Raw genomic sequence first — 22,513 nt, forward strand, 5'->3', positions numbered from 1 at the left:
AATGTGCCGGTTGGCTGTCGCTCCTATCTGTGAGTGTGAAGCGCATCGTAAAGCACTTTGGGAGGCAATATAAAAGCAGACCATTGAGTGGAACTGGCGTGTCGGGCTTAGCAAGCGGCTGCTGGTGAAACAAGAAACTGTGCTTCTACTTTCCGTGCGGACGTTTGCTCGCATTGGCCTTGCTTGGAATGGACACTAGCGTTCCAATTTTTGGGGGTCACTCTGAGGATTTTGGGAGCGCGGGTTCGATTCCCGGCTATTTGTGGGGGGAAAAAAACACATTTGACTTTCGGGTGTGTACTTGTACCCTAAACTGCAAACATCAACGATTACAAATATTTTGAAAAATGAAAAAAAAATTCGATGTTGACACTGATGTTTTGCACATACTACATAACAAGCTGCTAGCTGAGGACAGCGATAGTCAACTGGGGATAATGGATCGTGGCCGCACAAGTACCGTTCATTTGAGGCGGGAAGAATCGTGGAAAAAAGCTGGCACACGTGACACAAATTTGCTCTTTCGGTTACCGCTCTCAGGAATAGTTGACCTGGGATAATGGATCGGGGCCGCGCATTTCATTTCAGCCGTGTGGAACGGAACCCCGGTCCTTGCTCGCATCATTGTAAAAGCGGTGTGATTATAGCTGCACAAGTGCACTTCGTTTTAGCCGGAAAATGGCGGCAAAAAAAAAAGAGGCCTCGACGTGGGATAATGGATTGCAGCAACACAACAGATGTTGTTGGGAAACGCACGCTTGGACCCAAACAAACGTTTTTTTGTGAGTTTTCTGCAAAACAAACGAGATATCCTTTGATATTGAAATATCACAGAGAACGCGATCAAATCGAATCGAAAAAAAGGAGGCCCCGACGTGGGATAATGGATTGCGACCGCACGGATGTTGTTCGTTCGAGGCAAAAATGACTTAAAAAAAAAAAAAGGCCTCCCGGCTTCACAATTGTGCGTCCTGTCGCTTCACGCTCGCAGAAATATGCGATAGGGGATAATGGATCGCAGCTGCACAGGTGCATTTCATCCTAGTTGACTAAGTTTTAGCCGGAAAATGACAGCAAAAAAAAAGTAGGCCTCGACATGGGATAATGGATTGCGGCCGTGCAGATGTTGTTCGTTTGAGGCAAAGATAACAAAAAAAGCCCCCCGCAGCCCCACAAATGCATCCTGACGCTTCACGCTCGCAGAAGTATGCGATGGGGGATAATGGAGCGCAGCCGCACAGGTGCACTTCATTTTAGACAGAAATAGCTGCAAAAAAAGGCCCCTGTGCCCAGGCTCCACAAATATACGTCTTGTTGCTTCACGCTCGCAGAAATATGCGACGGGGGATAATGGATCGCAGCCGCGCAGGTGCACTTCATTTTAGACGGAAATAGCTGCAAAAAAAGGGCCCCCGTGCCCAGGCTCCACAAATATACGTCCTGTCGCTTCACGCTCGCAGAAATATGCGATGGGGGATAACGGATCGCAGCCGCGCAGGTGCACTTCATTTTAGACGGAAATAGCTGCAAAAAAAAGGCCCCCGTGCCCAGGCTCCACAAATATACGTCCCGTCGCTTCACGCTCGCAGAAATATGCGATGGGGGATAATGGATCGCAGCCGCGCAGGTGCACTTCATTTTAGACGGAAATAGCTGCAAAAAAAAGGCCCCCGTGCCCAGGCTCCACAAATATACGTCCTGTCGCTTCACGCTCGCAGAAATATGCGATGGGGGATAACGGATCGCAGCCGCGCAGGTGCACTTCATTTTAGACGGAAATAGCTGCAAAAAAAAATCTGTGTTTTTTCTTGAAAAAAGAGGAGAACCCCAAACTTTGGAACGCTAGTGTGACGCTAAAGGAGTAGCAGTAGTATTAAAAGTAGTATTTGTACTCTATCCGGGCAAGAAAAGGCAAAGCAAATACGAGCCGGGTCCGCTGTCACAAAAGCGAAGCCTCTGTCCCGTACGTTTTTTGTAAACATTTTCAGGGCGAGGGCCGTGTTTTGGCTCCTATCTTCTCCCTTTTTTTTCTTCTTCTTTTAGGAGAGCGCGTCGAGGCGTGGCGGTAACCCCCTGGTGGTCGTTCACTGTAATCTGGCCCAGTATTGGCCCAGGTTTTGGCCCAGGTTCTGGCTCAGGTTCTGGCTCAATCCTTGCGGGTCGCTTCCCGGAACTTGCACCGGCACCGACACGCCGGGTGAAATGAGGCCTGGCGAGAAGAAAGGGAGACCTTGTCAATTTGCAAGAATGACCGTTTAAAGGGACAGCGTGTGTGAGTTGACCACCAGATGCTGCCGTTTGGTGGAGTGCAGGCTTGTCGAACGGACTTTAAGTTTTGTATCTCTCTCTTTCTCTTTTTAATTTCTTTCTTTCTTTCTCGCTCTCTGATTTCCTTCTCTCTTTCCCTTGTTCTTTCCTTTTTTCACTCTCTTACTATCTGTCTCTCTCTCTCTTTTCTGTCTCCTTTCTCATTTTCTCTCACTATTTCGCCTTCTGTCTCTCTTTCTTTCTTTCTTTCTTTCTGTCTCTTGTTCTCTTTCTTTCTTTCTTTCTTTCTCTATTTCCCCTTCTTTCTTTTCTTTCTTTCTTTCTTGCTCTATTTTCTTTCTTTCTCTATTTTCTTTCTTGCTCTATGTTCTTTCTGTCTTTCTCTATTTTCTTTTGTTCTCTATTTTCTTTCTCTATCTCTCACTTTCTCTCTCTGTCTCTCTCTCGCTTTCTATCCTTCTCTCTCGCTCTTTCTCGCTTTTATATCTCTCTCGCGCTCTCTCTTGCTTTCTCTCTCTTGCTTTCTCTCTCTTGCTTTCTATCTCGCTTTCTCTCACTCTCTCTCGCTTTCTCTTTCTCTCTCTTTCTCTCTCTCGCTTTCTCTCTTGCTTTCTCTCTCTCTCACTCTCTCTCTCTCTTTCTCTCTATCGCTTTCTCTCTCTCTCGCTTTCTCTTTCTTTCTCTCTCTATCGCTTTCTTTCCTCTCTCTCGCTTTCTCTCTTTCTCTCTCTCTTGCCCTCTCTCTCTCACTCTCTCTGTCTATCTAATATCTTTCTTTTTCTCTCTCTCTCTCTCTCTCACTTTCTCTCTCTCTCTCTCTCTTGCTCTCTCTCTCTCTCTTTCTCTCTCTCTCTCTCTATTTCTCTCTCATCTACTACTCAACTCCCCTAATAGAATATTTTCTCCTCCGTGTGGCCCCGAGCTAAAATAAGTTTGATGCCACTGCAGTAAATACTATCACCGGTTAAAGGAACAGTGTGTAATATCACGCAGCGCAACCACAAACATATGCTAAAAGCACACGGCATAAACAAACTATGGCGGCTCAAAGTGACCAAACCGCACCGTTTTCATTCTCGTTTTGAGTTTTTTTTTACTTTTTGATGTTTTGGGGAATCTGTAGCAGCAAGACGTCAGTTCCCTTAAAGGTACATTGTGTACTATTTCAATAAAGGGATGAATGAAATAAAAATATGATAAAACAATAAAAAACAAAGTCAAAAAAGAAGTCAAAAACCATTTTAAGAAGAAGCATATATATAATATTTGATCCCTAGTTGGCACTGTATTGTCTAATGCGAAAGAAAAGCAGAGCACAACGTAGCAGCAAGATCCCATACCAACATGGCGCAGACGACTTGGTATGTCAAAGAAAAACACATTTCTTCACCTAGAAATATTTCAAAAAAAAAAAAATACACTGGTATGACAGTTCATGTATTTTTGCCTATTGTTCAAATCAATGTTTTTTTTCTTTACTGAATAAAGTTTTTTTTGTATCACTAGGAGGCACAAAATATGACTCACTGTCCCTTTAAGCCTTAAACTCAATTTAACTCGGGGGGGCCACACGATAGAACAAGCATTCTCTCGGGGGCCGGCCTAGTAGAATAGAGCGAAAGAAAAAGAGAGAGAACTAAAAGAGAGGGTGAGAAAAAGAGATGGGGTGGGACAAAGAAAGATAGAGAGAGAGATAATGTGAGAAACAAAAGTGATAAAAAGAGAAATAGTGAGGGAGAGGGAAAGAAATAGAGATAAAGAACGAAACCCAAAGAGAAACAGATGAAGAAAAAGAGAAAAGGAGAGAAAAAGAGAGATGGGGAGAAAGTGAGAGGAAAGGAAAAAAAGGATGAGAAAGCAAAAGAAGGTAAAGAGACAAAGAGGAACAGAAGAAAAGAGACAGAGAGAGTGAAAAAGAGGGAGATAGAGAGTGAGAGAAAAGAGAGAATGTGAGAAACTTAAGAGACAGAGAAAAAGTGAGAGGGGGAAGAAAGAGAGAAAAAAAGAACTCTAAAGAGAGAGAAGAGAAGGAGAGAAAGACATAAAAGGAAATAATGAAGAGAAAGCAAAGGAAGGTAAAAGACACGGAGAGAGAACGAGACATAGAGGAACAAAGAAAGCAACTGAAAGAAAGAGGGAGATAGAGAGTGAGAGAAAAGGGGAGGAAGAGAGAGTGAGAAATATAAGTACAGCGATTGTTGGAGGCACCTGGCTTTGGCAACATCAAGTGGACATATTTCAACCTGCAGCTCGTTTTTCTCTTTTGCTTCTCTGAGTGTTGTCTCGCGGGCCGGATTCAATCCCTTAGCGGCCCGTATCTGGCCCACGGGCCGCCTCTTTGACACCCCATGCTTTAAGGTGAGCTTAACGTGATGTGGAATAAATGCTCGTTTCTCGCGCTGAATATTTTAAAACATGCATTCCAGGTATTTTTATTTAGTTAAATCAAGTCTGGTTGATTTTCTTTTAATGAATAAAGTTTGTTTTACCACTAGGAGGCGCTAAATATTGCACACTTTCGTTTTCCCCTCATTTTCAATGGAACTCAAGTTGAACTCCCATGACCGCTAGGGAGCGCTCAAGAGCTATCAAGAATCCACTAAGCCAAATAGACAGTGACCGTGATGCAAAAAAAACACATCAATAAATAAAGATGTCGTTTTTAAGAGCGTTGCTGATAAATATTTGAGTTTAAATAGAAAAAAATAAAATAAAAAGGAAACATTGAAATGAAATCAAAATCTCCTTTCATTTTTGCTTTGAAGTTGAAGACGAGCACGCCTAGCTACGAGGACGGACACGAACATTTCTGCCGGTCAGGTAAATCCCTAATAAGTTCCATTTCAAAGAATAAAACCACAAAACAATAACTAAAATATTTTAATAACAATTTATGAGCAATAATGCCACCAACGTAACTTCTGTGGCTAATGTTAGTCCCGTGTATTTCGGTCGCGTTAAACCCATTCGTCACGTTTTCGTCATTTAGCTAACTTTTCTTATTTTCCTCTCTTTTTTTAAAATATTATATATAAGGGAGAAAACCCAGAGTCATTCAACATTATATTTGTTAACCAAAAATATTCGTCTTACATGTACTCGTTCATTTGTTTAAATATATCGCTAAACCCCCCAAAATACTGAATTTTAGCATGCGTTCGCTGTAAAAGTTTAATCGCTTTATTAATGGATTTATTAATTTATTGTAGCGCACTAAGAAATAGTAAGTAACATTAAAATGTTTAAATGACAACGTAGCCCGTGCTACATATTCAAATTATGTTCTCTTCTGAACGAAAGTCATGTTTATTTGTATAGCCCTTAATCACTGGCAGGGTTGACTTCAACTGGATTACTTTCAAATACTTTTGGATTACTCCAATAGTATTGATTACATTTTGTGCAGGCTTGGGGAGTAACAGAATACATGGAACGGCAAAAAAGATGTTGGCAAGCTCATCTCATCTCATGAGCTACACCGCTTATCCTTATTAGGGTCGTGGGGGGGGGGGGGGGGGGGGGGGGGGGGGGGGGCTGGAGCCCATCCCAGCCATCTCCGGGCAGTGGGCAGGGGACACCTTGAACTGGTTGCCAGCCAATCGCAGGGCACACAGGGACAGACAACTCACTCGCTCAGTCACACCTAGGGACAATTTGGACCGGACAATTCACCTGAAATGCATGTTTTTGGAATGTGCCCGGCGGAAACCCACGCAAGCACGGGGAGAACATACAAACTCCGTACAGTAAGGTCGGTAGCTGGATTTGAACCCACGCAGGAGGTTCCCACGACCTCAGAACTGTGCCGCACACGCGCTAACCATTTATTTTCATTTTGTTTCTGTCGCATTTTATTTTAGTTTTGCCGGAGATCAAAGCCAGGAGAAAAAGCTTACCACGTGTTGTGAGTCGAATTTCCCATTTACCGCAGTGTTTTCCCATTTGCTCCAAAAATACCACTTATTTTTAAATTAACACAAATATTTACTTTCTTTGGTAATGAGTTACTTTTAATATGGTGTAATTCAGTGACTAATTTAGTTACTTTTTGTAAGAAATAGTGAGTAATTATAACCAGGGTTGGGTTGGGTTACTTTAACTTGATTACTTTCAATGACTTTTGGATGACTCCAATAGCAAACATGCTCATAAAAGACGAAAGAAACTCAATATGAATAAAATGACTCCATTTTGTGCAGGCTTGGGGAGTAACGGAATACATGGAACGGCAAAAATGATGTTGGCAAGCTGTTTGGAATTATTTTCATTTTGTTTCTGTGGCATTTGATGTTCGTTTTGCCGGAGATCAAAGAGATCAAAGCCAGGAGAGAAAGCTTACCACGTGTCGTGAGTCATCATTTGATTCATATTTCGTTTTTTTTTTGTCTTTTATTAGCACACTTGCTATTGGAGTAACCCAAAAGTCATTGAAAGTCATCCAGTTCAAGTAACCCTACCCAACCCTGATCACTGCACAGACCACAGATTATTTTACAGACTATTATGACAGCATCCCCTGATCTAAAACCGACATGAGGGCAAGGAAAAACTCGAAACCTCAACATGAGGTAAATAAATCCTTTTTCTTCTTTCACGTATTTTAGCTGTTATATCTTCTATACATTGAAAATATAGTAATATATAGTGCAAAATCCTTCCTCTTCAAATATTCAAGCTTTTTTTAACAGCCATTAGAATAGAATAGAATCTACCTTTATTGTCATTGTTACAAAATGGGTTAACATATTGTGACAACGAAATTGGGCATGACACTCCAGTTTTACACATTCACAGTGAGGTATAAGCCAAGAAGATAAAGGGACAGAGAAGATTATTGAACAATTGTGCTAATTTAATAACGTTTTTCATCTTAAGACTACAAACAATAGTTAAAAAATATAGCAACATTAAAAAATACCTAATCTGTCAATATTTTATTGTTTATTTGACATTTATGTCACCACACAACGTAAATTGTGCCCACATTTAAACACAATAAACACACAACGAACATGAAAACTCCACCCAAATCATTAAAATAGCAAATGAATTCAGCCATGGGCGTAACCGGCCTGTAATTACCCCCCCAAGCACCCTCAAAATGAATAGCGTTTTTAATCCTTGAGAAAGGACAGGATGGGCTTAAATAGGATGGAAAAAAGGAAACCAAACTGTGAACACCGAAGGGTCCGCTGCCTTGAAATGGTTCAGTCTATTTCATAGTGAGCACCGCTCTCGCTCGGCTAGTGTGACTTGCGGCCTAGCGGCAGAGTCTGTGGAGGCTCCGGTGTATTCCGATGACAAATTTGTTATACGATGGTTATGTTGAACAACTATTTTACCACTTAATGCTGTATCTTTGTTATCATCAACATATATGAATCTATTTAACACACTAACTATGAGGACAGGCACAAAACACCTCCTAATTTAACGCGTAAGTGAAATAAAAAATATATGCAAATAGATAACCAGCCAGACACTGAAGCTACAATCACTCCTTTACTCAACCGTACTTAGGCAGTTTTTCGTTTGTGTATGGCGAGAGCATGGATCCGAACCCCTTTTGACCCAAATAAAATCATAATATAAAGGTTTTTTTGTTGTTTTTTTTTTTTTTATCCAGAGCAAATATTTGAAGACAAAATTCAACAAAGCCGCTCTCAGCGCAAAAGCCTATTTTCAGCCCATTTAATTTCCCTGTGTATTGTTTAATGATTTGATCAAATCTATGATAATGATACCAGAGCCTGTGTCCTATATCAAAATAAATACACTTAAAGTTTGTCTCTCCCCTGTAGCAACCCAAGAGTGTCGAGGCTCATATTGACCATCGTTTTTGTCAAAAATAATGGTTTTAAAACAAGGTGCGAGCAAAGTTCTTTCAGTAAAAATGTCACAAAATTCTGCAAACAAAACTAGTGAGAAGCAAGTGCTCGCGCTAGGTGTGCATAGCTCTGCCCATCTCAAATTGCTCTGGATGCTTCGCTGGCGTTTACGCGTATGGGTTTTTACAGTTTGTTCTGTGGGTTTTCGCCATAAAGTGTTGCTTAATGAGCTTCCATATAAACGATTCCTTAGTGATGTACATTCAAAACGGGGTATGTTGGTGTGATACTGTAATCAGGGTTGGGTAGGGTTACTTGAACTGGATTACTTTCAATAACTTTTGGATGACTCCAATAGCAAATATGCTCATAAAAGACAAAAGAAACGAAATAGGAATCAAATGACTGAATTTTGTGCAGGCTTGGGGAGTAACGGAATACATGGAACGGCAAAAATGATGTTGGATTGATTTTCATTTTGTTTCTGTCGCATTTTATGTTCATTTTGCCGGAGATCAAAGCCAGAAGAGAAAGCTTACCACATGTTGCGAGTCATCATTTGATTCATATCTCGTTTCTTTTGCCTTTTATTAGCATATTTGGTATTTGAGTCATCCAAAAGTAATTGAAAGTAATCCAGTTCAAGTAACCCTACGCAACCCTGGTTGGTGAACAGTGTTGGGCGCAAAAACTGGAAACAAAATGCTTAGTTTGTAGGTAATTCATTTAAAAAGTACTTTTTTTACCACCTGGATTACTTAGTAACCAATTCCAGGGTTCGTACACCTTGTTTATAGCCAAGTTTTATTTTTTTTCCCCAGAAGAAATCCAGTGTGATCGTGAAAAACCAGGCCAAAAAATTGAGCGTAACATATGGTTATGTTTTGGTCACTTTGAGTCCCCATAGTTTGTATTCTTCCTTGTGCATTTAGCACTCGTTTTGGGTTGAAAAGCAGCCTACATGGATAGAATAGAATATACCCTTATTGTCATTGTTACCAGGGTTGGGTAGGGTTACTTTAACTGAGATCAAAGCCAGGAGAGAAAGCTTACCACGTGTTGTGAGTCATCAATTTATTCCTATTTAGTTTCGTTTGTCTTTTATTAGCATATTTGGTATTGGAGTAATCCAAAAGTCATTGAAAGTAATCCAGTTAAAGTAACCCTACCCAACCCTGACTGTAATTGTAAACTGTATTTGAGACTGTGCTCTATATATACTGGAGCAAACCCTTTGATAGATCAGTTTTGCTTTGTTTTGACAAAGTTTACGGTCGTCATTGCTCAATTCTAACTTGGAACTATTCGGGACAAGATACATTTTCTCCGTTATATTGGGCTACATTGAAGCCGTTACTTAAATCCAGAGGTGGTTAGTAACAAGATACATTTTTCTCCATTACATTGGGCTACATTGAAGCTGTTACTTAAATCCAGTGGTGGATAGTAACAAGTTACATGAAATGATGTGCATTTCTATAGCGCTTTTCAAGTCAATGACTTCCCAAAGCGCTTTACAATGTGCTCCACATTTCCCAATAGCAGCCTTATATTGGGGGTATTAGGGGTTCAGTGTCTTACCCAAGGACACTTCGACATGTAACACGGAGGAGCCGGGATTCGAACTGGGATCCTTTGATCCCAAGACGAGTAACAAGATACATTTTTCTCCATACATTGGGCTACATTGAAGCTGTTACTTAAATCCAGTGGTGGATAGTAACAGGTTACATGAAATGATCTGCATTTCTATAGCGCTTTTCAAGTCAATGACTTCCCAAAGCGCTTTACAATGTGCTCCACATTTCCCAATAGCGGCCTTGTATTGCAGCCATGTAAGACGCTAACCTGCTTATTGGGGGTATTGGGGGTTCAGTGTCTTACCCAAGGACACTTCGAGCTACCGCCGCCCCTGTACTATCAAAAACCGCTAGTGCAGTTGAGTTTCTGAAACATGAAAATGCTCAATAATCACTATTATTAACAGAAATTGACGTTTCAGGGAGAAGCACTCACCGGTGTTGGAGTTGGCCGATGTCTGCAGGTGAGGGGAAGAATACGCCGTGGAGTCGAAACTGCGAGGAGCAGACGGAGACGGCGGCAACATGCAAGAGTACGAAGAGGCCGACTGCGGAGGGATGGACTGAGTGGGTAAAAAAGCAGAAAGAAATACAAGCTTGAGAAAGGAAAACTTTCTTGTGAATTAGTGTAACTCCTCGTCGAAGGAAAACGATCCCGTCGCAATTATTTAATCCATTATTTATTTCATTCATCAATAGTTGGGTGCCACTTCACTAGATGACAGCCATTGTTGCAGTTACTCTCCAAAAGTTGAATAGCAAAGTATGTGTTAAACATTTTCCAAAGGTGGTGTTCGTTACTTCAAAATAGTCAACTTCTAGCTCACAGGCGGCCCGCGGGCCAAATCAGGCCCGCTAAGGGATTGCATTGAGACAACACTCAGAGAAGCGCAAGGGAAAAACAAGCTGCAGGTTGAAATATGTCAACTTGATGTTGCCAAAGCCAGGCACCTCTCACAAACGCTGTACTTGTATTTATTTCTCTCTCCCTCTTCTTCTCTCTCTCTCTCTTTCTCCTACCCCTTTTCCCCACTCTCTGTGTCTCTCTTTTTCTCTTCCTTTGTTGCTCTTTGTCTCTTTCTCTGTGTCTTTCTAACTTCATTTGATCTAACTTCCTTTTTTCCTTTTCTCTTTCTCTCTTCATACCCTTCGTGCTTTCTTTTCTCTTTTCTCTCCTTCTGTCTTTCTATTTCTCTGGATTTCTTTCTTCCTCTTCCTTTCTTTTCCCCCTCTCATGACTTTTTATACTTTGTTTCTCACACTCTCTCCCCCTCTCTCTTTTTCTTTCTTTGTCCCGCCCTCTCTCCTTTTCCCTCCCTCTTTCTCTTATTTCTTTATCTCTTTTTCTTTCTTTCCCCCTCTCTCATGACTTCTCTTTTTATCTCTTGTTTCTCACGCTCTCTCTCTCTTCCTCTTTCTTTGACATGCCCTCTCTCCTTTTCCCTCCCTCTTTCTCTTATTTCTTTATCTCTCTTTTTCTTTCTAATCTACTGGTCCGGCCCCCGACAGAATGTTTGTTCTCTCGCTTTCTCTCTCTCTCTCTCTTCCACCCCATTTCTCCCACTCTATCTCTCTTTCTTTCTCTGTGTCTCTCTTTCTCTCTTCCTTTGTTTCTCTTTGTCTCTTTCTTTTTGTGCATCTTTTAACTTCTTTTGCTCTAACTTTTTCCTTTTGGCTCTTTTCTCTTTTCTCTCTTCCTACCCTTCGCGCTTTCTTTTCTCTTTTCTCGCCTTCCGTCTTTCCATTTCTCTTTGGATTTCTTTCTTCCTCTCCCTTTCTTTTCTCTCTCTCTCACGACTTTTTATCTTTTGTTTCTCACGCTCTTTCCCCCTCTATTTTTCTTTCTTTGTCCCTCCCTCTTTCTCTTATTTCTTTCTCTCTCTTTTTCTTTCTCTTTAATCTACTAGTCCGGCCCCCGATAGAATGTTGGTTCTATCGTGTGACCCCAGAGTTAAAATGAGTTTGACACCCCTGTTCTCGCTTAAGACGTTAACCACCGTTGTAGCCTCTGTCAAGCTCCTTTCGTTGAAAGTTTGTGAAATTCTTAGGGGCGCTCGAATGAACTCGTGCTTTTTTATCTCTTTGGGGTTTGGGTTGACATTTGGACTGTGGCAATGACTTTTTCACGTAGGGCCAGATACCATTTGATTTTTTTTGTGCCTTGATAAATTGAATCAACATTTGAAAAGTGCATTTTGTATTTCCCCGGGTTGTCTCTGTAAGATCCTCAAATCAGTTTGATAATCTGAAACCTTTGTGAGTGAGAAGTACGTGGAGTTGACTATTTGCTGGACAGAATGAAAAAAGCTTGCGGCACTGACAAATGTGCTGGCCCCCGCGCTCACAGCAATATGCTACCGGAGATAATGGATTGCGGAGTGTTTTAACCTGCGATCTACCATGGTCACAAAGTATGCATGAAGTAGCTAGAGATGACGGTCTTTGGTAGAATCCAAATCTATCTATCTATCTAGACATCTATCTAGACATCTATCTAGACATCTATCTAGACATCTATCTATCTATCTATCTCCCTCTATCTATCTATCTAGACATCTATCTATCTACCTATCTAGACATTATCTGTCTAGACATATCTATCTAGACATCTATCTATCCATCCATATATGTATCTGTATCTATCTATGTATCTGTATCTATCTAGACATCTATCTATCTAGACATCTATCTATCTAGACATCTAGACTATCCATCCATCTATCTATCTATATATCTATGGTATCTATCCATCTATCTATGGTATCTATGATATCTATATATCTATGGTATCTATCTATCTATATCTACCTTGGTCATATCCCTCAAGAGGGGTGACCGACACCGAGACAAACGCGTACAATAACAAAGTCCCTCCAGATGAAACAGGACACAAGAAAGCGGACGTGTCACTCGGGTCAGGGTGACACAACACACACTTCTGTCTGACAGCTTTCGCTGGTTTACCCCTGCCGCATCATACGGGTGCCCTGCCCATCCCCGTCTAGACATCCCACTATCCTATTACAACACATCTCCACTCATTCCTATCACCAACAAATCCAAGAATCCAAATCTAGATATTGAATATCTATATCTATGTCTCTCCAATCTCTCCATGCTGACGGAGGACTGACCTGGACCCCGGCCGAGAAGACCGAGAGCGAGCTGTAGCTGGGTAGCGAGGACTCGGCCTGACTCAACATGGAACCTTGGCAAGAAACAAAGTGGTAAGAATCCCGAGTCATCGTGAACGGTAATAACGATGGAAAAAAGGCCAATCACTCTGTACCCGAACCGCCGGCGTGCTGTTGATGGTAGACCGATGTGTTAAAGGAAGTGGTTAGGGGGGCTTGACCCTGCGAACAGGAAGTCACCCCTCCCGACCTCCTTTGATTGCGTAGCTTCTCCTCTCGCCTCCACTTGGCCCTTCGGTTGGAGAACCAAACCTAGAAGAGACGGCGTCCGTGACCGGAAGCCGAAGGAGCCATTTTGTATCGGACGGGACCGTCCCATTCGCTCACCTGTATCCTGGCCTCGGGTAGATCGATCTTATTGGCCAGTCTCTCCCTGGCGAAGACGTCCGGGTAATGCGTCCTTTCGAATTCTGCGGAGGAAAGACGACACGATGAGGACATTCCCACGATCTGCTCGCCGTCTTATCGGTGTTGACTCATTCCGCTTTTTTGCGGGAAAGACAAATCAAGGAGGCAGAGGGATGTATCCTTACGAGCGTTTTTGAAATATTTATCTGTTGCACTTTATGTGAATTATTGATGGCGATGGAACACACCCAAAGTTCAAAGCCAAGGATTCATGCCGAAGAAGCTGCCTAAGCGTTTTTATCTCAAAGTAGACCGACTCGGCCATCCCCGCGGCTTCCGGTTTGGAAGTCGAGGTCCCCGATCCCCGCAAAGCTGTATTATTCGCAGGGTTGGGTAGGGTTACTTTAACAGGATTACTTTCAGTTACTTTTGGATGACTACCAAATATGCTCATAAAAGACAAAAAACTAAATATGAATCAAATGATGACTCACAACACGTGGTAAGCTTTCTCACCTGGCTTTGATCTCCGGCAAAACGAACATCAAATGCAACAGAAACAAAATGAAAATCAATCCAAACAGCTTGCCAACATCATTTTTGCCGTTCCGTGTATTCCGCAAGCCTGCACAAAATTTAGTAATCTTATTCATATTTAGTTTCTTTTGTCTTTTACTTCCTGTGCGGAGTTTGTATGTTCTCCCAGTGCTTGCGTGGGTTTCCTCCGGGCACTCCGGTTCCCTCCCACATTCCAAAAACATGCATTTCAGGAGAATTGGCCGGTCCAAATTGTCCCTAGGTGTGACTGAGCGAGTGAGTTGTCTGTCACTGTGTGCCCTGCGATTGGCTGGCAACCAGTTCAGGGTGTCCCCTGCCCACTGCCCGATGATTGCTGGGATGGGCTCCAGCACCCCCGCGACCCTACTGAGGATAAGCGGTGTAGCTAATGAGATGAGATGAGATGAGATGGGAGACATTGACAAATCCCCCAAACTGGCTCTGTGAACCTTGAGCTATTTCAGGTTTTGCTGCCATCATGGCGACAATATTAGGAATGTGGCAATACTGGAAATATTCAAAACATGCTTCTATTTATTCGGTGTTGAAATGATTCAACTTTACAGTGAGTGTATTTTGTTTTACAAAACCACAGATTTTTCTCATTTTCGATAGATTGATGGATACTTTCTTCATCCGGGTAGGGAAATTCCCACTTCCAGCAGTATCCTTGTGTTGAAAATAAAAAAAAATAATAAAGTAAAAGGAATATAATACATAAATACCCAATGTAACGTGTTGATATAGAGTATTTAAATAGTGCTACGGAAAATACACACTGTCATAAAAATAGGGTCATATGCAAATGTGGGGGTGGGGTTTCATGTGGGCTTTCACTCCCCGAGTGGAGTTAAAGAGCCTCATGGCATGAGGAAGAAATGACCTCAGTCTGTCGGTGGAACAAGACAAGACTTTTATTATAAATGGTAATAAATGTATATAGATACAGATATGTTTTGCTGTCACAGACAAATGGGGTCAAATACGTAACACATTTGTACAATTTTAGGGAAATTAGATGTAAGTGGTTTAGGTAGTTTTAAGATCAATTATATCGAAAAGTATTAACAGTATGTGCTTCCAGTATCCTGAAAACTGAATAGTAAAGTACTCATATCAATCTGAAAAAAATTAACATAGAACATTCCTAGCTCTGTCCGTTAGTTTGATCTTGTCGCGGTTGCCGTGACGCCCAATTGGCGCCAACTGCGGCTTGTTGACAGATTGGCTTCCCGTCTATTTAAGCTCAGTGCTCTCACTCAACCTTTGTCAGTCCGTCAACAAACTTCTGCCCCGCAAGAGATGTGTTTTGACCCAGTCCTGTTCCTGTTGGTATTTCCTGTCCGGTATTGTTCTCGTTTATTTTGTCCTGTTCAATATCGGTTTCTAGTTTCGTTCCGGTCTAGTTTGTCCTGTTTAATTTCGATATCCCGTTTTGATGTCAAACCTGTCTGTCCCGTCCTGTCCGGTATCGACCCCATCTCTCCGATATCTGCTCAGGCAATTGGTATCGATCTCGTCGGCCTCTGGATTCCTATCATTCCACGCCAGACCGCTGCCTAACGTGCATGACTCCCCATTTCCCGTAAAATAAAAGGCTTTTGTGAGAAACGTCACGCATTTGGGTCCTGATCCTGGTCCGGTTCATGACAGATTTTCTGATATTTACATAAACTTATCAGTATTGGTTTCACATGTAATATTACAAACATTTCTCCAATGTTTTACACAAGGCAAAAACTGACAGGGTTAGTATGGGTGCTTGAATTTTAATAGTGGTGTTTTCAAGGATTGATAAGTGCTTGAAATTTGGGCCAAGTTCTTGTAAATGCTTGAAAATGTAGCCATGTTTCACAATTAGTCTGCTTAAAAATGACACCAACACTTCTCTCTGCCTGCTTCGCTTTGTCAGTGTTCATTTTACCTCTGAAAAGGGATGAGTCCCAGGGACTTGCATGCTCAAAAATCTGTGGGTCCCAACAGAGATCTATGGGTCCACAAAATTTAGTCTTATCCAGGTTGAAATTGGAAATCGGCGACAAATATATAAATAAATATATAAATCTATATAGTCATTCAGTTTTAATCATCACACTTAATTGGTAATACAAAGCAGTTATCACTTCAGATTTTTCAGTTTACAAAAATATTGTACATTATACAAAATAATATTGCTGAAATATAAGTCTATATATTCATGCAGTTTTAATCACTTCAGATTTTTCAGTTCATATATTCTTCGTGGTTTGCTGTCCTGCCATAGTTGTAATGGCTTCTCAAGGTCCAATTGGAGCAACGGAATTTGTGGTTTTCATTGTCGTGGTGCCGATCCAATGTGCTTTTCTGAAAGTTCGTATTGCGAAATGATTTATGCAATCCAGTTTTTTCTGTCACGCTGGGTATACGCATCACAGAGCATGTAGCCTCCATTATCATCCTCCTCATAGCGTCACCAGGAAAATAATTGAGTCCATTTTGGCAGAAAAGTCCTTTTCTTGCTAAGAGTATTCTTTTGTTTATCTTTTGTCGAATCGTTCGCTTCCTTGCCTCCGCGATCTGCCGAAGAATTTCTCCGCCGTTTTTTCGTGCCGGAATTATTGCCAGTGTTACCATTTTCTGTGTTATGTTTCGACTTATTACCGACACTGTAGAAATGACCAATTTTGTGTTGATTTGCACCTAATACCAACTATTTTTTCGGAGGGATTACTTCTCTTTCACTCGACAACCACCAAAACAATGACGTCATCTTGTAGCAACAAGATCTCGTTTGCAGAGATCGGCGCGAGACCAAAACAACAATGGCGGATCTGCCTGACGAAAAGTTTGGAGTGCGGTAAAGCTTTGTTTTTAAAAAAAAAAAGTAATCGGATAATAATGCCAATTTGGTGTCAAAAAAGTTGCGTCCTGGGGACGCACGTTGATTTGAGACGACGCGTCCCCAGCAAAAATCCTGCGTCTAGGACGCAGGGACGCCGGCAAACCAGAACACTGGAGAACCACCAGGAAAAGTATGTGTGTCTCCGTGTCCGGAGTCAAACTTTGGAACAATTTACAAGACGAGATCAAACAATGTCCATTAGTTCACGCTTTCAAATTTAAATTCAAAAAAACATTCCTGGCGGAATACAGAGATGAAGAAAATTGGGTATGAGTGATACGAGAGATTGGGAATAGTGTGTCTAGACTCTAGAACAATGGTTAACTTTGTGATGTCGTTGCTATTTTTATATCATAAATTATTTGTTATTATTAATATTATTACTGTTGTTGTCATTATTGGTGGTGTATTTAGTGGGGAAGATGAAGGGGTAGGGAATATAAGCATCTGCTTCTGACTACCCCTTTCCGAACATATTTTGTAACATTATTTTGTTGAGTTTTTGTTTTTGTTCTGTTTATATTTTAATGTTGGAATAAAGTTTTCATTCATTCATTCATTCTTAATACGAGGACGAGAACAAGCCAAAAAAGGGCCGACCTTGCCCGACGACCGACCGGACGTTTAACGCTTCTTCGACCGATCCATATTGCGCGTGATAGCGAGATCCGCAGTGTTCTGGTTTGCCGGCGTCCCTGCGTCCTAGTTGCATTATTTTTGCTGGGGACGCATCGTCTCAAATCAACGTGCGTCTCCGGGATGCAACCTTTTTGACACACAATTGTCATTATCATTTTTTAACAAAGATTTAGCGCACTTCAAACTTTTTGTCAGGCAGATCCGCCATTGTTGTTTTGGTCTCGCGGTTCGAGTTTTCGTCTGCACGCCGATCTCCAGTTCGAGTTGTGTAGTGAAAGTCCGTTCCTTTTTAGAGAACCGGCTTTTTCGGCTCAACTCATTCAAGAGAGCCGGCTCTCCAACGGCTCACTTGCTTTGATGCATTATATTACGAATGATGATGATGTATAAAGAAGTTAAGAAAAAAAAGGAAGTATAAAAGGATAAAATGAAAAAAGACAGGTTTGTGGTGATCCCTTTTAATCAGTATATTACCAAAAATAATTCAATGTAGAAAATGAATTCATAATTTGAATAAGAGAATTCTACTTAATTATATTTGCATGTATTTTTTCCATCTACAGTGAACGTCCAAGCGACTTCATTTTTTAACTTTTTTTTATAATGAAGCTCATTCATGTCGAGCAACTCCGTGTCTCAAAACAAAATGTTCAATAACAATATATATGATATAAGGAAACACATGTACAATATAACATGTTAAACTACATAAAGACTTTTTTGTATTTTGTAAAGGAAAATACGACAGTTTGTAAGGGCATGGAGCACACTCAATTTTGGGGAGCCTTAGATCTCTGTTGGGACCCCTAGATTTTTGAGCATGCCAGTCCCCGGGACCCATCACTTTTCACAGCTCAAATGAACACTGCACCCGAAATCCAAGTTGTCCAGCAAATTGCTGTAATTGGCCGCTTTCCGATCGGCGTCGACACGTTATCGTCCCTCGGCCGCCCACCGAGGTCAGCGTACCTCATTAATGCGGTCGGCACGAGACGACGGCAGCGATAGACTTCCGGTCGGCTGAGCAGCGGACACGGCGTCCTTATTTGGCCGCAGGGGCCCCGCTGCAGCCATATTCAGTCAAGGGTGGCCCTTCTGATTCCTTTGTGTGCACGCAGAAGAGACTTAGTGCATAATGCATGCGCAGTAATGATGCATTATCCAGAGTCCGCTGTTTTTGCAGCCGGAGGCCATTTTGGCCTAGAGTTGTGCTCTTAATGTGTCTAGAAATCGGGGCTCCTTGCCACAACATGAGGCGCTCGTCGGATATTGTTTTAGCCACACTTGGAAAATCCAACGGGGGTCTTTTGACTCGGTAATAGCGCTGTCCCTTTAAAGCAGGGGCGAGTCAGGGGCGATATTGGGTAAAGAAATGGAGCCGAGGGGCTGATTCTGGAGACCTTACCTTATTTTTCTCATTTATGAATAAATATACATGTTATTTTTCTTGATATTCCTTTCTAATTAGATCAATGTCAGCATCTTGGTTTTGAAACACTCTCGCAAAATAAGATATTAGTTCCCGGTTTTTAGCACAAAATTCAATATTCTACTTAGTATAACTCTAGTTGTACTATTGTTGTTGCGCTTGATATAGATTATATATCTGCAGTCAGAGTTTTGGAGTGTTTACATAGTATTTTTGTAGTAAGTTTTTTTTTGTAGTATTGTTTCTAGCATTTCTGCAGTATTTTGTTCCATAATTGATTTTTTTTTCAGTCGTACTGTAGTAGCATTTTGGTTTTATTTCCATTGTAATAATTTGTTGTAATGTTTCTGTTGTAGTATTTTTGTATTGTAGTATTACTGTAGTTGTATTTTTGTAGTATCTCATTATACAAATTTTTGAAGTACCTCTGTAGTATTTTTGTAGTAATTCTGAAGTTTTTTGAAGTATTGGTTTTAATATTTCTGTAGTCGTATTTTGTTAGTTATTCCATAATTGATTTTTTTCAGTCTATCTTTAGTATTTTTTAGTAGTACTGTAGTAGTATTTTGGTTTTATTTCCATTGTAAGATTTTTGTTGCAATGTTTTTGTAGTAGTATTTTTGTATGATAGTATTACTGTAGTTGTATTTTTGTAGTATCTCATTATATGTATTTTTGAAGTATCTCTAGTATTTCCGTAGTATTTTTGTTGTAATACTGAATTTTTTTTGTAGGATTGGTTTTAGCATTTCTGCAGTATTTTGTTCCATAATTGAATTTTTTTTCAGTAGATCTTTAGTATTTTTTAGTAGTACTGTCGTAATATTTTGGTTTTATTTGCATTGTAACAATTTGTTGTAATGTTTTTGTTGTAGTATTTTTGTATTGTAGTATTACTGTAGTTGTATTTTAGTAGTATCTCATTATCCTTAGTTTTCAAGTACCTCTGTAGTATATCTGTAGTATTTGTGTAGTATTGGTTTTAAAATTTCTGCAGTCGTATTTTGTTAGGAATTCCATAATTGATTTTTTTTCAGTCTATCTTTAGTATTTTTTAGTAGTACTGTAGTAGTATTTTTGTTTTATTTTTGTTGTAAGATTTTTGTTGCAATGTTTTTGTAGTAGTATTTTTGTATGATGTATTAGTGTAGTTGTATTTTTGTAGTATCTCATTATACAATTTTTTGAAGTACCTCTGTAGTTTTTTTTGTAGTAATTCTGAAGTTTTTTTGTAGTATTGGTTTTAATATTTCTGCAGTCGTATTTTGTTAGTAATTTCATAATTGATTTTTTTTTCAGTCCATCTTAAGTATTTTTTAGTAGTACTGTCGTAGTATTTTTGTTTTATTTTTGTTGTAATGTTTTTGTAGTAGTATTTTTGTATGATATTATTTTTGTAGTATCTCATTATATGTATTCTTGAAGTACCTGTAGTATTTCTGTAGTATTTTTGCAGTAATACTGAATTTTTTTTTGTAGGATTGGTTTTAGTATTTCTGCAGTCAGATTTTGTTCGTAATTCCATTTTTTTTCCCAGTCTATCGTATTTTTAGGTAGTACTGTAGTTTTATTTTCATTGTAATATTTTTGCTTTAATGTTTTTGTTGTAGTATTTTGTATTATAGTATTACTGTCGTTGTATTTTGTAGTATCATATTTATTTTTGAAGTACTTCTGTAGTATTTCCATTGTAGTATTTTTGTAATAATTTTTTTTTCTAGTATTTCTGTTCTTATAATTCTGTAGTATTTCCATAGTATTATTTTGTAGTACTTCTACAGTACTTTACTAAATGTAATATTTAGTTCTTTAGTGATTTTGTAGTATTTATGTAGTAGTATTTTTTACACAAAGGGACAACGGTGACAAAGTTGACATCCAAAAACATTTTTAGTAGTAGTACTTTATTTATTGTTTTATATATATAGTCATCATATTTTGACCATTATAATTTCGTGGGCCGGATAAAAAAAGCCTCAGCATGTGGTCCGCGGGCCGTAGTTGGCCCACCCCTGCTCTAAAGGATGATATTAGTTTTAGTTTTTTGAATTGTTTTGTGGTTGGGAAAAATATGAATACATTATGATCATAATTAGAATAGAATAGAATATGCCTTTATTGTCATTGTTACAACATGGGATATGCTGTGACAACGAAATTGGACGACTCCAGGTCCACATTTACAGTGAGGATAAGGAAAGAAAGAGACAAAGGAACAAAGAACTAACTGATTAAATAACCAGTATTAGTTGAACACTTACTGAGGTATTGTTAAACGTTGGCTCTTTAAGTGTGAACACCGGTTATTTGAACGCAGCCCGTGAGAGTTCAATTCAAACCGAGAGAGTAAACTTTTAACAATGAAATGAAAATGAAATGTACTGCATTTCTCTAGCGCTTTTCAAGTCAATGACTTCCCAAAGCGCTTTACAATGTGCTCCACATTTCCCAATAGCGGCCGTGATCTGTGCAGCCATGTAAGGCGCTAACCTGCTTATTGGGGGTATTGGGGGTTCAGTGTCTTACCCAAGGACACTTCGGCATGTAACACGGACAAGCCGGGATTCGAACTGGGATCCCTTAATCCTCAAACGATCGCTCTACCTCCTGAGCTAATACCGCAGTAAACGAAACCTAAATGAACTCAATATTTGGCGTTATATTTTTCTTGAACAAATAAATAAGATAAAACATTTAAAGCACGAATAATGGCATATAAGAGTCGATATAAAAGTAAATAATGCTTATGATAGTAAAGTGCTATTGTGTAAGTTCTTATCATAAAGATGGAGAAAATCCAAAGACGTATCAAATGTTTACACCAGGCAAAAAAATCCAATCCAATCAGAACCGAGGCTTCTTTCGTTTACGAAGAGAAACAAACATTTTTCTCCGAACATAAAATTGAAATTCGATTCTCTTCAATTATATATTTAAAATGCCGACACCATTAATATGTCCGAGTGTCACCTCAATATTGTTACTCGCAGCGGCATAACCCTAATGTTGTGTGATGCTCTAACTGGGTGTCAAACTCATTTTAACTCTGGGGCCACACGATAGAACAAATATTCTCTCGGGGGCCGGACTCGTAGATTAGAGGGAAAGAAAAATAGAGAGAAAGAAAGAAATAGAAAGAAAGGGAGAGAAAAGGAGAGAGGATGGGGCAAAAAAGAGAGAAAGGGAGAAAGAGTGAAAGAGGGAGAAAAGAGAGAGACACACAATGTTAGAAACAAAAGAGATAAAAAGTGAGAGAGGGGGAAGAAGCGAGAGAAAGAAAGAAATCCAAAGAGATATAGAAAGAGAGGAGGAGAGAAAAGAGAAAGAAAGAGAGATACAGAGTAGGGGAAAGCAAGAGAGAGGGAAAAGAGAGAAAATGAAAAAGGAAGAGAGAGCAAAAAGAAGGCAAAAAGACACAGAGAGAAGAAAGAGACAAAGAGGAACAAAGAAAGAGGAAAAAGACAGACCGAGAGAGTGAAAGAGAGAGAGAGTGAGAGAAAAGGGGAGGAAGAGTGAGAGAGAGAGAAATACAAGCAAAACATTTGAGTGGCACCTGGCCTTGGCAACATCAAGTGGACATATTTCAACCTGCAGCTCGTTTTTCTCTTGCGCTTCCCTCGGCGTTATCTCACAGGCCGGATTCAATCCCTCAGCGGGCCTGATTCGGCCCGTGGGCCGCCTGTTTAACACCCCTGCTCTAACAAATGCATAGAGCATTATTTTATTAACCCTTTGCACACACGGGACCTAAGCACATGACGTCACCATGACGGACGGTATTAACCCCT

General features: G+C 40.2%; 1 protein-coding gene across 1 annotated transcript in view; it reads right to left on the reverse strand.

The window, feature by feature from the left end:
* Positions 1-265: 265 nt before the first annotated feature.
* The window catches only part of pax10 (paired box 10), a 28,765-nt gene continuing 6,517 nt past the window's right edge, over positions 266-22,513 (reverse strand). Inside the window, exons 4-8 of the mRNA XM_088322932.1 lie at positions 13,198-13,280; positions 12,966-13,122; positions 12,811-12,884; positions 10,113-10,239; positions 266-2,209 (exon numbers count right to left, since the gene is read on the reverse strand). Coding sequence (XP_088179058.1) covers positions 2,085-2,209; positions 10,113-10,239; positions 12,811-12,884; positions 12,966-13,122; positions 13,198-13,280 — 566 coding nt within the window. The 3' untranslated portion in view covers positions 266-2,084. The remainder of the gene's footprint in view (positions 2,210-10,112; positions 10,240-12,810; positions 12,885-12,965; positions 13,123-13,197; positions 13,281-22,513) is intronic.

The sequence above is a fragment of the Urocampus carinirostris genome, chromosome 19 (assembly GCF_059441175.1).
Source record: "Urocampus carinirostris isolate Australia breed hairy pipefish chromosome 19, RoL_Ucar_1.0, whole genome shotgun sequence".
In the NCBI taxonomy this organism is placed as follows: domain Eukaryota; kingdom Metazoa; phylum Chordata; class Actinopteri; order Syngnathiformes; family Syngnathidae; genus Urocampus; species Urocampus carinirostris.